Below are 17,619 nucleotides of genomic sequence, written 5' to 3' on the forward strand. Positions count from 1 at the left end.
GGAAGAGCATGAGTTAGAGCCCTCTTCAGCTATGTGAAGTTTGAGACCATCCCAGGCTACATGAGACCTTGTAACAAAGCATATAGCTCAATGATAGAGGGCTTGCCTAATGTCCTTGAGGCTCTAGGTCAGTGGTTCTCAAACTGTGGGTTGGATGACCCTTTCATAGGGGTTGCCTAAGACTATTGGAAAATGGATATTTACATTATGATTCCTCATGGTAGCAAAATGACAGTCATGAAGTAGAAATGAAAATAAGTTTATGGTTGGGGTCACCACAGGATGAGGAACTGTACTAAAGGGTCGCAGCATTAAAAAAGTTGAGAAGCATTGCTCTAGGTTCAATCCCCAGTATTGATGTGGGTGGGACACACACATATACATACACACACACAGAACCAGTCTTAAGATGTAGACATGACACTTCAGGTCACAGAGGTCTTCTAGACAACTCCAAATGCAAACCTAACCCCCATCCCACCAGAAGTCCCAAGCAAGGTTCCTCAGGCCCAGGTGGGCCACAGGTGAAGGTCAGTAGATAGGGTCACTGATGTCTGTGATATATTCCCCATGGATAATTTTCTCCCATTCCAGCAGCTGAGCCACCAAACCCCGATTTGGTCGCATGTTGTTTTTGCATTTCTTCACATGGGCCCAGGACCTCTGTGAATGTAGAGATATGGAAGATTTCAGGACAGGCAGTGGGATCCTTCCAGACTAGATCACAGCCAGCTGGGGGGGGGGGCAGGAGATACCTCCCCAGAAGCCCACATGATGACTTAAGATTAGATGCAGACACAGGGGCTAGAATGTTAGTGCTGGGGAAGTGGAGACAGGATTCTTGAGGCTCATTGGCCAGCTGGTCTAGCCTAACTGTGGAGTGCAGAAAGAAAAGAAGAAAAAGAGAAAGGGGGAAGAAAGCAAGAGAAGGAAGAAAGAAAGAGGGAGGGAGGTAAGGAAGGAAGGAGAGGGAGGGAGGGAGAGAGGAAAGAGAGGAGAAAAGGAAGGGAAGGGAAAGGGAAGGGAAGAAAAGGAAAGGAAAAAGGAAAAGTGGGCTCCCTAGCCTGATGATCTGAGTTCAACCCTAGTGACCTATTTGGTACAAGAAGAAAACTGACTTCTGCACATGTGCCATGTGAACACACAACACACACACACACACAGAGAGAGAGAGAGAGAGAGAGAGAGAGAGAGAGAGAGAGAGAGAGAGAGAGAGAGAGAGAGAAATGAACATGAACAACACACTTAAAGGAGAGGAAAGAAAGAATTTAAGCACAGACAGAACACAGAACAGCATCCTGGGGTGAACTCATCAAGGCAAGGAGCCCTGGGCACAGTCCAGGCCACAGGCAAGCTCCTGTACTTCTGACTCAGCACAGATGTTAATTCTGTTTCACGTGGCTCCTGAGAAGATTGAAACAGAATGCATGCAACCTCCTGTGGGCAGGATAAAGCCAGGCTGCACCTGGGACACACAGCAGCCACAACAAGGCTTGCACTGGGACTGGCTCAATCACTGGAGAGATGACAAGAACTGTGAGTGAGTTCTGGAAAGACGGAAAGGCAAAGGTGCCTTCCTCCACGTGCTGCATCCACAGTGGCATGCAGATGGGTTGATCTAGGAAAAAGGCATGCATGCACCTGGTCGTCATCTGGGTTAGAGACAGAGAGCAGCGGGAAAGCAAAATGGTACCTTAAGGGCTGGAGTGATGCCTCAGAGGACCTGAGTTTGGTTCCTAGCACCCACATCAGGAAACTCATAATCTCCTTTAACTCCAGCTCCTGGGGATCTAAAGACCTCTTCTGGCTTCTGAGGGCAACTGCACTCATGTGTACCCCCAACACACACACACACACACACACACACACACACACACACACACACACAACACACACACACGAGCTAATAAACACAGGAAAATTTCAGGGTAATAAATTAAAAACATAACTCAGTTGTTTCTATGTGCCAATTGATAATGAACAGTTCAAAGAGAAGAGGAGGAAAAGGAACAGGAGGAAGAGGAAGAAAACAAATTAAGAAATCAAGTGAAAGGCCTTGAGGGATGACTCAGTGATTTATAGCACTTGCTGCCATTCCAGAGGACTCAGGATTAGTTCCCAGCATCTACACACGTGGCCACATGTAATGACAGCATCTTCCAACCACTTGTAATGACAGTGCTTTGGATCAGATGCGTTTGGCCTCCAAAATTCCTGCACCCAAGATCCACATAGATACATACCCTCTGGCACAACACATACACATTAAGGAAGAAAGGAAGGAAAGGAGGGAGGGAGAGAGGGAGGGAGGGAAGAAGGAAGGGATTCTAGCACTGGCTCAGCCAGTAAAGTGATTGCCTTATAAGCATGAGGACCTGCATTTGATCCCCAGAAGCCATGTTTATCCCCAGCACTGGGGAGCTGGAGACAGATGGATCCCTGGGGCTTGCTGGTCAGCCAGCCTACTCAGCAAGCATCAGGCCACTGAAAGGACTCGTCTCCAAAACACCTCAAAGGTGGATAATGTCTGAGGAATGACACCTGAAGCTGTCCTCTGACCCCACACATACCCTCACACACACAGCCTCATATACATACACACACACACATACACACATATCCACACCCTCATATACATACACACACACATACACACTCATATACACACACATCCACACACATATACACACATACATAACACCCTCATATACATACACACACACATACCCTCATATACACACATACACACACATACACACCCTCAAACACCACATACACAACACCCTCATATAGACACGTTCATACGTACATACACAAACACAGCCTCCTATACACACATACATGTCTTAATACACACACACCCTCATACACACCCACACACATGCACACACCCTCATATGCACATAAACACGTGCACATGAACATACACACAAAAGGATATTTTAAATTATGTAAGATACTGAATGTAGACAAACTGGACAGTAAGTACAGTGGAGGTTGCCAGAGGCTGGGATTAAGAAAGGAGACTGACTATCAATCACTAGGCTCAGAATTTCAGTTTTCCAAGAAGTGAAAGTTTACAAGCTGGTTTACAACCTGAATGTACTTACCACTAAAGTCCATGTTTAGAAGTCATTAAGAAGGATGGCTTAATTGGTAGGCTGCTGCCCGCTAAACCCACTGCACACCTCAGCTCATAACACATCTGCTAGGACTCTCACAGGCAGAAAGGTCTTGTCCTGCCTACCCTGAGACGGAAGGTGAAGCACTTACCAGGGCACAAACTTGCTGACGGTCAGCAGGCCCTGGTCTTAAGGCTGCAAGGCTGTCTGTACTCTTCCCATTACTTTGGGACCCTGCACCTGAGCCAATGGGCTTTGGATCCCTGCTGTAGTGTATGTAGCTGTGCAGCCTTGAAGAAAGCACCCAGACTTACCACATCCCAAAAAAAAAAAAAAAAAAAAAAAAAGCTGGGGAGCAGGATGGAATTTAAGCTACAAGGTCACTGTGAACATTCCATCACATATAAAGAACTAAAAGGGCCAGGGTCAGTGGAACACAGCTATAACCCCAGCACTCAGGAGGCCAGGGTGGGAAGAAGGATTGTGAGTTCTATGTAAGCCTAAGGTCTACAGACAGTTACAGTTGGGCCTGGGTTATTCGTGAGTTTCAGACCACCGTGAACTATGTAGCAAAATCTATGCTAGTGAAACGTATCTAAAACAAAACAAATCACTATATGGGGGCTAGAGAGATGGCTCCAAGGTTAAAAGCAACTGCTACTCTTCCAGAGGACCCAGGTTCAATTCCCAGAACTCATACTGTGGTTCACAAATGGGTAGAACTCCAGTTGCAGTGGATCTGATTCCCTCTTCTGGCCTCTGTGGGTACCGCATGCATGTTGTGCACTGATACACAAATAGAAACACCAGTGCACATAAAATAAAAATAAGCAAATCTTCTTTAAAAAAAAAAAAAAACAAAAATAGGCCAGGCAGTGGTGGCGCACACCTTTAATCCCAGCACTTGGGAGGTAGAGGCAGATGGATCTCTGTGAGTTGAGTCCAGCCTGATCTACAAGAGCTAGTTCCAGGACAACCAAGAGTACACAGAGAAACCCTGTCTCAAAAACAAAAACAACAACAACAAAAAAATGATTACTCTGTGTGTGCATCCTCTGTATGGCGGCATGCATGCCAGGGCATACTTTGGAGGTCAGTTGTGGAATAGTTCTCTCCTTCCAGCTTACCAGGCGTTAAAACCCAGGTGGCCAGGATTGCAAGGCAGAGGTTTTACCTGTTTAGTCACCTTGTCAGCCCTTTTCTAAGGATCCTTAAGGGACACAGGTACCAGAGGGTCCAACACGCCCACTGCACTGACAGAGAGCTTGTCCCAGCATGCCCTGTCTATGTCAGGATCCTGGAGTCAAACCCAGGTCAAGCTATGCTAATGAGCCAACTGCCAAGGCAAGTGAGAGGCAGACACTCCAGGCCACAGCAATGTGAGCTAAACAGCTCTTTTTGGTCAAGAGTTATCTAGATGTCATCTGTGGGAAGAGTGCCCAATGTTGGGACTTCCTACAAAGGGGACAAAGATGGCTGCTCCAGGGACAAGTGCCAGGGCTCCTCCTGAGTCCGGACTCACCTGCGCCTGAAGAGACCCAGCAACAGCCACTGCCGGGGACAAGGACAGGAGGCAGCACAGGCCCTGCACACCATCAAGCCCTAGCTTGTCTAGGGAAGGAGCCAAGTCAGAGGAGGGTTCATGCCACCCTCATCTCTACTCACCCTGGCGAGAAGCCTGTCAGCTCTACTTTGATATGACCAGAAAGGATGGACAATATTGGGGTTGGATGGCTCAAAAGCTACTGGGGTTTTGTTTTGTTTTCCAAGTGCTAGGTGGGGATCAAACCCAGGTCCTTGTGGACTCTAGGCAAGCCTACTATTGCTCACCCACAGCCCCAGCTGCTCACTGGAGGATTCTAGCAAAGCATACACAGCTACTCTTGCAGATCCTCATTAGGGATTCTAGGCAACCTCTCTTCCACTGGGCCACCTCCCCCCCCACTGGGGGTGTATAGGCAAGCACTCCACCAGCGAACCACACACTGGACAGGTTAAAATCTGGGGGTTGTTTAGACTGTGTTCATGGCCTCTGAGCCTGCAAGCAAACTGTGACTAGCTAACCCTAACCCTAACACAACACTAACCTACTACAGCCTGACGTCAGCCATGACTTCCGCTGGTGTTGCTGTACAAGATTCTACTTTCTGTCCCTTTGCTCTCAAGGTAAAGGAAGATCAACAGGCTAAGGCCCAGCCAGCCCAGACATTCTATAGCTCCATGAAATTCTCCTTGGAACAACCCAAACTACCTGGGAAACCTTGGTAGCTAATTTCAGTTGCGAGCTTGGAAGGGTCTGGAATCACCCAGAAGAGTCCCAATGTAGGACTATCTGTGGAAGACTGACTTGATTGTGTCAATAAGTGCAGGAAGACCCAACTTTATGGTGGGCAGGACCTTCCCTTGGCTGGGATCCTGGACACAGGAAATGGAGAACGTGAGCTGAACTACAGTATACATGCATCACCAAGCTCAGCTGGAGCATGCATTCAACAGTGAGCAGAGCTGCGGTATGCATGCATCACTCCATGTGACCAGCTGCCTCCAGCTCCTGCTGCCCTGCTGCCACACCACTGCGGACTATAACCTGGAACTACAGGCTAGAATGACCTTTTCTCCCTGCAGCTGCTTTTGTGGAGTATTTTGTCACAGCCACAGAAAAAGGATCCAGGGGTTGGAGAAATTGCTCAGCAGCTAAGGACAACCTATGCTGTTCTTGCCGAGGGCTGGGGCTGAATTCCTAGCACTGTCATCCAGAGCCTGGACTGGCTGAGCCCCTGCCAGCCTGAAGCAAAAGGACTGTGGGCTGGGTGACAGCTGTTGAAACTAAGACCCTGAGGTAGTGTGGATGTGCTAAGCATGCCCAGATCCAGCTCGGGCCCCTCCTAGGGTGCTTGTGCACATACTTCTTAAAGCCAGGGTATCATGTAGCCAGTGTGACCTCAAACTTGCTCCTTATGACCTCAACTCCTGATTCTCCTGCCTCCCTTTCCAGTCACAGCCCTACGATTAGGCCTGCCCCGGCATACCTGCTTTATGTGTCGATGGGAACTGAACCCAGAGCCTCTGTTTCTTTGCTTGAGACAGGGTGTCAATGCACAGCCCTGGCTATACATTGAGTGCTGGGATTAAAGGTATAAACTACCATGCCTGACTTGGACCTAGAGCCTTTTGTGAGCCAGGTGAGCAGCATTCTACCATCAAGTACCAGACTCAGCCCCGTAACTCGTACCTTCAGGGTCTCCTCATTATAATGCATGAGGAAGGCCACCACAGCAGCGCTGCTGCGGCTGATGCCCCGGGTGGAAAAGACCAGGACCACAGAGCGGAGCCGGAGGTGGATTTCTGCAAAGGAAGGAAGCAAGAGGGCATGAATGGCACTCTTCCTGGAGGACCTCAGTGGCCAGCAGGAGGCCAGCCTTGCCAGGCCTAACAGTGCAGGCCAGGCCTGGAATCCTAGATGTTCAGAGACTGAGGAAGAAAGATAGAAAGTTTAAGACCAGCCTAGGTAACCTAGGGAGATGCTGCCAAAATAAAAGATAAAAAAGAAGACTGGGGGGTCCTAGAATCCCCCAGTGAGGGGCTGGGGGTGTGGCTCAGTGATGGAGTCCCTGCCTAGAATCCCCCAGTGAGGAGCTGAGCTGTGGCAGGGCTCACAGGTACAGCACTTACCTAGCATGTGTTCCATTCTGGTTGTATCCCTCAAGTTGAAAAAAAAAGTTAAAAAGTGAAAGTGGTGAATTTCTGGGCAAATAAGGGGTATTGGAGGATACCACCCCACTCCCAGCCATTCAAGCTTGGGTTGGGGGATGAGTTGGTGCCATGCTGGAGGCCAAGACTCCTAACCCAACTCAACAGAGCTGTTGGGGATCTTGCTTTTCCTATCAACTCTGAGCCCTGAGACTGACTGAAAGACCTCCCTTGTTATGCTAAGCAGAGATGAGCATTGTTATGGCAAGTGGAAAGCCTGAGCAGAGCCAAGCAGACACATGAAGCATGATGGGAATCAGAGATGGATGGTTTGGGGGTACCTTTCTTCCCTGTGGTAGTTTGGATGTAACTGGCCCCCACACTCTCATAGGGAGTGGCACTCTTAGGAGGTGTGGCTCTGTTGGAGTGAATGTGGCCTGGCTGGAGAAGTGTGTCACTGTGGGGGTGGGCTTTGAGGGATACTGCCCAGCGTGTCAGTTGACTTTCTGATGCCTGCCTACCAAGGCATAAGGACTCTCAGCTCCAGCACGTCTGCCTGTGAGCCACCATGCTCCCTGTTATGATGATAATGAACTGAACCTCTGAAACTGTAAGCGAGCCAGCCCCATTTAATGTTTTCTTTATGAGTTGCCATGGGTCATGATGGTGTCTCTTTGCAGCAACAGTAACCCTAACTAAAATGTTCCCTTACCCCACTCTACTGACTAGTACTGAACTCAGAAACAGGAAGAGAAGCACTTCTGAGGCCCCAGACCCCAGAGGAGCAGGCACCCAAACCACGGCACACCCATGTCTGGCCAGTATCTTCACTGTAGCACTAGCTCAGAAGAGTGTGGCCATGTAGCTAAGGTGAGAACAGGCCGATCAGATACAGAGTGGTGCTGTCACTGGATGCTATTCCTAAGCTGCTCACGTACACAGTGCTGAGGCTTTGAAGCAGCTGACATGCTAGATTTTGTACTTCTCCAAGTCCTTGGGGGGGAGGTTCTCTGACAGGGAGAGACTTATCAGCACAAGAAGGGTGCTCCCTGATCTGGAAATTCTCCTTACCCATGAAATGACAGATGTGGCGGAAAGAATTGAAAAGGTTGGAATCTGAAGAATCCTCTATCTTGATATGCAAGAGCTTGTCTCCATCACCTACAAAACTGAAGGAAGGCAGCGTGGTGTTGAGTATCTGTTTCCTTCCAGGAGGGAAGCTTCTTAAAACTCAGGAAGTAAAGGAAATTTCCAAGGCTCAGGAACTGAGAAACTTGCAAGCCCCAGCAACTTCCTGAAACTTACAAGATTCACCAGGCCCCTCCCCAGGCTATACAGGCAGTAACAACTGCAGGTGAGAGGATGCTCTCTGGCCTGAGGGGCTATCTGTGAGTCCTGCAGGGAGTTCCAGGGTCACAGCTATCCTGACTGCTGACTTAACTGCCTGTGAATCATCCACGTTCCTGTACATAATCTTCCCACAGACATGCACCTGTTAAGAAGCCACAGTAAATTCACTGGTTGAACTTTGGTAGGGGTGTCCTTACTTTTAGTCTGTCATCAGTGTCCTATCTGGGGTGAAGAGATGTTTTATTCACATCACCCCCAGGAAAAGCCACACAACACCTGGTGATCAACCAGCCCCACTATGGTGTCCTTTGTCCATAGCACAGAAACCACAAGGGAATGATTGGGGGCAGACATCAGGATGATAGGAACTAGTAGAAATATTACCTGGGGGCTTACAGGGCTTATTAGGCAACCATCAGGACATGAGTTTGATTCTCCAGTCCTTCCCCCCCCCAAAAAAAGCCAGACTTGGTGGGCTGCACTTGTAATTCCAGCACTGGGGAAGTAGGGGCAGAGGGATCCCTGGCCTCACTCTAGCCAGCCTAGCCTACTTGGTGAACTCTAGGCCTGAGAGGTCCTATCTTTTAAAACATGCAGACCGTTCCTGCAGAATGACACTGGAGACTGTCATTTGGCCTGCACATACAATCATACACATGCACATACACACAGAGAATGCCTGAGAGAAGACATCTAATTAGAAATCCCCAGTGAGGGGCTGGGGTGTGGCTCAGTGGTAGAGCACCTGCCTAGAATCCCCCAGTGAAGGAATGGGGCTGACTCAGCAGAAGATCACTTGGCCAGTATGTGAGAGACCTGAGTTTAATCCCTAGCACTAAAGGAAAAAATATAACAAACTATAGCAGTAGGAAGCATGTATAAATAAGTGGGGGCTGGAGAGATGGCTCAGTGGTTAAGAGCACTGGCTGCTCTTCCATAGATCCTGAGTGTGGCTCACAACCATCTGTAATGAGATCTGGTGCCCTCTTCTGGCATATACGCAGGCAGAACATTGTATGCATAATAAATAAATCTCTAAAAAATAAGTGACTCTTAACCTTAAATAAAAACCATGAGCTAGGGAGATGGCTGTTAGCAAAACACCTGCACAAGCGTAAGGACCTGTGTTATAATCCCCAGCATCTGCATAAAAAGATGGACTAATAGGGGCACATATCTGGAAACCTAGGGCTAAAGCTAGGGAACCTGAGACAGATCCCCCAAACTTGCTGACTAGCCACATTATCCAATCCGTGAGCACTGGGCTCAGTGAGAGACACTGTCTCAAAAAAAAAAAAAAAAAAAAAAAAAAAGTGGAGAGATGGGCAGTGGTAGCTGATGCCTTTAATCCCAGCACTCAGAAGGCAGAGGCAGGTAGAGCTCTGTGAGTTTGAGGCCAGCCTGGTCTACACAGCAAGTTCCAGCAGCCAGGGCTACACAGAAATACCCTGTCTTGAAATACCAAAAATAAATAAAGTGGAGAATGACAGAGGAAGGCACCCAACATCAACATATAGCCTCCATATACACAGGCACCCACATCTGTGTGCACACTCACATACCACACACACACACACACACACACACACACACACAAATATCACCTTTACTTACTAGGGTGTTGCCTCCATGGAAACATTGACATGTGCTTTAATTTTCAAATCCTTGTGAATTTTAGCATTGCAGGCTTGACTGAATTTGCCCATGAAGATCTTGCCTGGAATTATCTCAACTGGATATGGCTGGAAGGCATCAAGTTCCTGGGGTGGGGAAGGAAGGAGGCTGCCGCACATAAGAGGGAAGTCCTTCTCTGGGGGTGTAGCTGTAAAGACGAGCTCAGAAGAATAACCCAAGGCAGTGAAGGAGACTGGCGGAGGTTGAGTTTCAAATGCATTGGCAACAAATACCTCACATGAGAAGTCAGAGGCCTGGGTGCAAACAAGGACTGACCCACAGCATCACAGTACATGAACAGGTCTCCATACTCATGTCCCCTTCCTTCATGACACCAGTTTGCACCTGGCCACACACACAAAGGTTGGAATGGACAACTTGTGGTTCAAAACTTGTCCACTTGAGGTTGCTGCTTGCTATCAAGCAACTTGAATCCAATCCTTGTGCCCCACATATTTGAAGAAGGGAATCTGATTTCCATATATGCATCATGGCACTCGCATACACACACACACACACACACACACACACACACGCACGCACGCACGCACGCACGCACGCACGCACGCACATGCACATGTGCATGCATACACGCATGTACAACATTCACACACACAGCACAAAATAAATCAGTATAACCAGAAAAAAAGAAATCTAGCAGCATTCTTGGTACAAAATACTAGAAAAGGAAAGGTTTACTGTGGCTCTCAGTTTCAGAGAGACTTTAACCCATTATGGTAGGAAAGGCATGGAGACGGAGTCCTGTTTATGGCAGTGAGAAAAGCTGCCCACCCCTAGGACCTACTTCCATCAGCCAGGCTCCACCTCCTAAAGGCTCTGTGACCACCTGAGGAGGGACTCTGGCTGGGGAACAAGTATTCAAGGCATATGCCTATGGGAAACATTTCAGAGTTGACTCTGGCACTGTCTGACTAAGCATACTGCCCCCTGAAACCACACCCCTCTAGGTCCCCATGTTTGGCCTCCCCATTATGGTGTTAACTCAGAATTTTCCATTATGGACCAAACTCTCCACCCCCGTTTCCTCATGTCCGCTATCTCTATCTTCTCTCTCTAAACCTCACTGTCAGTCTCCAGCCTCACTTCTAGTAGTGTATGCTTACCCTTCTGCCTTACCTGGGGCATCCAGATGATCTTCTGGGTCCGGAAGAAGTGGTACAGGCCAGAGAAGCACTCGTAGCCCCCTCTGAGGACATAGACAGGCTGTCGGGTTAGGTGGGTGAGGATATGCCCAAATTCCACGGCAGGTCCAGGTAAGAGTTCTATGGATGGGGACCAAAGAGGTACAAGGTGTGTTTAGCATTTGCCTAGTGTTAGAATGGGTGGCACTTCCATCTGAAAACAATTACTCAGAAACCCAAATCAAGGGTCACATAAAACAAAATTAGGACAAAGTCCAAGTCAAGTATAGAGCAAAATGTTACAACTGAAAGCTTAAGATTTAAAACAAAAACAAAATACATGTGGGCTGGAGAGATGGCTCAGAGGTTAAAAGCACTGACTGCTCTTCCAGAGGACCTGAGTTCAATTCCCAGCAACCATATGGTAGCTCACAACCATCTATAATGATATCTGGTGACCTCTTCTGGTGCGCAAGCATGCATACAAAGAATTGTATACATAATAGATAAAAATCTTAAAAAAATGTATGGGTGTTTCACCTACATGTATGTCTGTGTACCACATGTGTATAGTCCCTGCAGAAGCCAGAAGAGGGCAAGGGAACCCCTGGAACTGGAGTTATAGACAGTGTGAGAAACCATTTGGGTTCTGAGACTCAAACCAAGGTCCTCTGGAAGAGCAACTGGTACTCTTTAATCATTGAGCCATTTCTCCAGCCTCCCCCCTCAATTAATTTAAATTATGTATGTGTTTGTGGATTTGTGCACATGAGTGCAGGTGCCCATGGAGGCCAGTATAGGGTACCTGATCCCCAAGATCTGGAGTTACAGATGGTTGTGAGCTATCTGACATGGGTTCTGGGAACTGAACTCAGGTCCTCTCTATAAGAGCAGTTTGTGTGCTTAAACAATGATACCTCATTACAACTGAATAATATTCCATTCTGTGGATGTATTGCATTCTGTTTCAGCTTTTCACTGGCTTATTAAGACATCTGTGCTGTTTCTACTGTGGGCTATTATGACCAATGTACAAATTTTGTGTGATGTGTTTTCATTTCCTTGGAGTATGTACCCTAACCCTGTGAGGAATTGCCATCGCTTTCTTTACACTAGACCATTTTATATTGTTCTTTTCTTTAAAAAATATTTATTATGTATATATACAGTGTTCTGCCTGCAGATCAGAAGAGGGCACCATATTTTATTATAGATGGCTGTGAGCCACCATGTGGTTGTTGGGAATTGAACTGAGGACCTCTGGAAGAGCAGCCAGTGCTCTTAACCTCTGAGCCATCTCTCCAGCCCCTATATCCTGCTCTTATAGTTGTGTTTTGTTCAGGTTAGTTTTTCATTGTTTTGCTTTTTTGTTTTTCAAGACAGAGTTTCTCTGTGTAGCCCAGGCTGGCTTAGAATTCATTCTGTAGACCAGGCTGGCCTTGAACTCAGACATCTGCCTCCTCTGCTTCCCAAGTGCTGGAAGTAAAGGTGTGTTCCACAAATATCCAACTTTGGGTCAGTTTATAATTTTGTTATTTTTTTGTTTTTTATTTTTTTGGTTTTCCAAGATGTGGTTTCTCTGTGTAGCCTTGTAGACCAGGCTAGCCTTGAGGCAGAGATTCGTCTGCCTCTGCCTCCTGAGTGCTGAGACTAAAGGCATGTGCCACCACCACCTGGCAACTTTGTAATTTTTATGAATTTATTTTCTTTTTAATGGTGTGTGTATGTGTGTGCAGGTATACACATATGCCACAGTATACACATGGAGTTGAGAGGCCAAGACTTAGAAGTTGGTTCTGTCCTATCCCTTTTGGGATCCAGGGATGAAACTCAGCTTGTGGGTCTGTTCGTAGGCACTTTATACCATTTTACTGGCTCTGATTTTGTTTTATTTTTTGAGTCAGGGTCTCACCATCAGAATCATGCCTAGAACTCACTACATAGCCCAGACTTGCCTTTGAAATTATGGCAATCCTCCAGCCTCAGTTTCTCCAATGCTGGGATTAGTTGTGAGCCACTACACCCAGGCCCTTTCACACTAAGTTCAATGGTGTACAAAGGTTCCAGTGTCTCCACATTCTCACCAACACTTGTTATTATTCATCTTTTTTTATTATTATGTTCATCTTAGTGGGTGTGAAGTGCTATCTTCTTGTAGTTTTGGTCTTGTTTCCAAGAGATCTATGTAGCTCAGTCTGGCCTGGAACTCATTACCCTCCTGAGTATGGAGATTAGAGGCATGTATCATTGTGTCTGGTGTATGTGTGTGTGTGTGTAAATGTGTCATATGTAGAAATCAGTCATGGTGCAGGAGTTTATTCTCTTTTTCCACTATGTGGGGACTGGGGGGTCATCTCACTGACCCTCTTTTTATGGTCTGATATAAATTTAAACCTTAAACTTGTTCATGAATATAGCTCATGAATGAAAAGAGGAAATGCAGGGCCAGTGAGATGGCATCTCAGCTGAGGCAGGATCGTGCAGACATTTGCTGCTAAGCTGGAGAACCTGAGTTCCACCTCTGGAAGCCACAGGTGCCCACTGTCCTCTGACCTGTACATGCACATCATGGCCTCTCCCCGTTGTGTTCCTCCTCCACTCCACTCTGACAGCGTGAGCTCATGCTCAGGCCCACGGTGCCAATGACTGGAGGCTGTATCCCCCAGAACCATGAACCAGAATCAGTCTCTGCTCTCGCATGCTGGTTCTGTCCTGTCACAGCAGCACGGAAATCACTAACGCAGACACATGCAGCTTCCACAGAATGTCTGCACGATCCTGCCTCAGCTGAGATGCCCTGGCACAGGGTATGGCAGACCCACATCAGTGAAGATGGACAGATCCCTGGAGCTCCAATGGCTGGCCAGCCAACTGATCCAGTGAATTATATGTAATGAGAGTCTCAGAAAATAAGGTGGGAGCAGGAAGCTGACTCAGTGTGTAAAGGTGCCTGTCACCAAGTCAGATGACCAGACTTCCTTCCATCCCAGGACCTGAATGGTGGAAGGAAGGAGCTGACCCCCACACAAGCTTTGTGACACCCCCACCCAGAAAAAACTCATAATTTACAAAACATTTTAGAAAGAGAACAGCACCTGAGGATCAACACCTAAGGCTATCTTCCAGCCTCCACGGATACAAACTAAAATCAACTAGGGAAAGAAAAATAAATTAATTTGACTTGATTAAATAAACTGAACTTCTGTTCTTGAAGGCAAGGACACTTCCAGAAGGGATGCTCAGGTCAGAAGTGACAGGGATCTGTCTGGAGGGTGAACCTGGATCTGTAAACCATGGTGGGAGAGAACTTGCAGGTACCCTGGCAGAAGTCACTCCCTTCCCCATGTGGCCTGGCTCAGAGGTCCCCGAGTCCAGACAGCAGATTACAGGGCACTAGCCATGTCTCTCTTGAGCAAGAGACTAGTGGGTCATAGGCCACAAGGGAGTTGAAACAGAAGTCCCAGACCACATTGAGATTGTTACCTTTAGCCTAGATACCCGCCTCTCCACTGCTAGAGACTTATAGTCCACAACTACAGGGTCAGCATTAGCCTCAACTGGGGACTCCCATAAAACCCGGCCACCTCACCGAGCAGCTTCAGGAGCTAGCACGCTTACTGTTTCATCAAGAATAGCATCTGGGCATGTTGGTACACACTTGCAACCCCAGAACTCAGAAGGTGGAGGCAGGAGGATGACACTGATCCCATGGCCTCAACCTTACCAGCAGTGGTGGCGTGGCAAGTGTGACTACGGCACACCTGGCCGAAAGGCAGGTTATCAGGCCTTGCTTCACAAGGGCATCTTTTCGTTTTGTTTCTTTTTTTCTTCTTTTGAGAGAGCTTCACTACTTAGCCCTGGCTGGCCCACATATTCCCTATGTAGATCAGGCTGGCCTTGAATTCACAGAGAGCTGCCTAATTCTATTCCCTGGGTGCTGGGATTAAAATTGTTTACCACCAACCCCAACCCAATTGAGGTAAGTTGCCTAAAGTGAAAATGTTATAGTTGGCTGTGGTCTCTTTCTGAGTGGGAAATGCCACCCCTGATAAAAAGAAAAGTGTTGTTGTTGTTTAAATTACATTTACTTACTTACTGACTAGTTTTGGGGGCATGTATATGGAGGTCAGAGGACAACTTGTGGAAAATGGTTCTTCCCTTCCATGTGGGTCCGGGGACTGAACTCAGGTTGGCAGGTTGGCAGCAGGCACCTTTACTGCCAAGCCACCTCACCAGCCCCACACAGTTCTTAGGGCTCCAGGGTCCAGCTTGTAATCCTAAAACTAAGAACAAGCTGAGCATGCCATATACACCAACAATTCCAGTACTTGGGAGGTGGAGGCAGGGGTATCAGAAGTTCAAGCTACAATGATGTTGAGGACAGCCCTGGCTACATGAGGTGCTATCTCAAAAAAGGTGGGGTCAGAGAGATGGGTCAGAAAGAAAAGGCACTTGCTGCCAAGCCTAATCACCTGACTTTAATCCCTAGGAATAACATGGCAGAATCCACACCATGCTGTGACACCTCTCTCTCTCTCTCTCTCTCTCTCTCTCTCTCTCTCTCTCTCTCTCACACACACACACACACACACACACACACACACACTACTACATACATAAAACATAATTTTCAGAAAGTTTTGTTTATATGTATCTGGGGTGGGGGAGTACCCATGAATCAAGCGCCCTCTCATACCAGAGGGGTCAGGTGCCCTGAAGCTGTAGCTATAGGTAGTTGTGAGTCACCCTACATAAATGCTGGGGCTCCCAAATCAGGTCCACTGCAAGAGCACTACATGCTCTTAAACTGCTGAGCCATCTCTGCAGTCCAAAGTGTACAAACAAAGGGATTCGGGGCATAGCTCAGTTGGTAGAGAGCTTGCCTAGCTAGCATGTCCAAGTCTCTGGGTCCATCCCCAGCACTACATAGAACATGGTGTCATATGCCTGTAATCCCAGCACTCAGAATGTGGGGAGAAGTTCAGAAGTTCAAGGTCCTCCTCAGCTATCAAGTGAGTTTGAGTCTAACCTGGGCTACACAAGACTCTGACTCAAAACCAGCAAATACCTACAAACTGTAGCCCAAAGGAACCCACACATGGAAGAAGAAATTTCCAAGCCAAAGACCACCTACCTGGGAAGGCTCAATGGCAGGAGTTGCTAAAGGCAGAGTCTTAGTGCCACCCAGTGGCAGGGAGTGTCAATGACCACTCTCAACCCATCAGATGATAAACCAGTTTCAAATTGTTAATTAAGTATCTTGGAACAGACTACATATGCTTTTGCAGAACCTTTTGCCTTTCTATTACCTTATTTATTCATGTCTGTGTGTAAATGTATGTGTATCACAAACACTGGTGCAGGTCTGAGGACAACTTGAAGGAGTAAATTCTCTCCCTCTACCATGTGGGTCCCAGGGACCAAACTGAGCTAGGTAAGCACAGGGGCAAGTATATTTGCCTGCTGAGCCATCCTACTGGTCCTTTATTTTTATTTTTTGCACAGTAGTGGGTCTCATACATGGGAGGCAAGTGTTCCACCACTGAGCTATAGACTTGGCTGGATTTTATTTATTTATTTACTGAGATAAATTTTCACTATGTAGCCCTGGCCAGCCTAGAACTCACTCACTATGTAGACCAGGCTGGCCTTAAACGCAAAAGAAACCCACCTGCCTCTGCCTCCTCAGTGTTGGGATTAGAGGTGTCTGCCACTATTTATTTTGGTTGTGAGCCTAATCTTTAACTGCTGAGCCATCTCTCCAGCCCTTGACTATTCAATTATTTTGAAATAGGGTTTTATATACCCCAGCCTGACCTTGAACTTGCTATATAGCTGATAACAGCCTTGAGCATCTGTCCCTCCTGCCCCCACATCCAAGTGTGTACTGCCACACCCAATATGTGGTACTGGGGTGGGCTTAGGGCCCCATGCATGCTACTTGAGCACTCTGCTACCTAAGCTACAGCCCAGACCAGTTTTATGTTTGTCTTATTTTCATTTGAAACACTGTCTCACTGCAGTCCAGGTTGTCCTCAAACTCGGGCAATCCTCTTGATTCAGCCTCCCCAGTGCTGGGATTATATATACCACACATGGCCCCTGCTGACACCTGGATTATAACCTCTGGAGAAACACTGAATCTCTTGGTTGAGTGGCCTCTGAATTATGGACCCAAAGATATGATAATTAGCATATTGTCATTTAGGGTCAATGCCTTTCCGATCATTTGTTGTGCAGTGGTAGACAGCTCACTTGCTAGGCATGTAGATGAATTCACCTTTTCCCTCTTCCTTCTCTTCATCCTCCTCTTTCTCGCCTTTCCTGTGTGTGCGTGTTTTTGCATGTGTGGAGGTGCACATGTGTGCAGGAGATGGCTTAGTTGGTAAAGTGCTAGCCTTGCAAATTGAGGACCTGAGTTCAACCCGCACAGCCTGTGTTAAAAAGCCAGGCAGAGTGGTACTTTTGCAATCAATCCCAGCACCAGGAGGGCAGGGACTGGGGGATCCCTGAGACTCACTGGCCAGCAGTCTAACCTTCTTGGCAACCTCCAGGCTGGCAGAGACAGTCTCAAAAATAAGATGGATGGCACTTGATGGATTGGCCCTTGAGGCTGACCTCTGGTCTCTACAGGCATGTGT

General features: G+C 47.4%; 1 protein-coding gene across 1 annotated transcript in view; it reads right to left on the reverse strand.

The window, feature by feature from the left end:
• Nucleotides 1-243: 243 nt before the first annotated feature.
• The window catches only part of Styxl1 (serine/threonine/tyrosine interacting like 1), a 34,041-nt gene continuing 16,665 nt past the window's right edge, over nt 244-17,619 (reverse strand). The window contains exons 5-9 of the mRNA XM_051204977.1: nt 10,974-11,119; nt 9,777-9,922; nt 7,884-7,981; nt 6,355-6,467; nt 244-663 (exon numbers count right to left, since the gene is read on the reverse strand). Coding sequence (XP_051060934.1) covers nt 532-663; nt 6,355-6,467; nt 7,884-7,981; nt 9,777-9,922; nt 10,974-11,119 — 635 coding nt within the window. The 3' untranslated portion in view covers nt 244-531. The remainder of the gene's footprint in view (nt 664-6,354; nt 6,468-7,883; nt 7,982-9,776; nt 9,923-10,973; nt 11,120-17,619) is intronic.

The sequence above is a fragment of the Phodopus roborovskii genome, unplaced genomic scaffold (assembly GCF_943737965.1).
Source record: "Phodopus roborovskii unplaced genomic scaffold, PHOROB, whole genome shotgun sequence".
Taxonomy (NCBI): domain Eukaryota; kingdom Metazoa; phylum Chordata; class Mammalia; order Rodentia; family Cricetidae; genus Phodopus; species Phodopus roborovskii.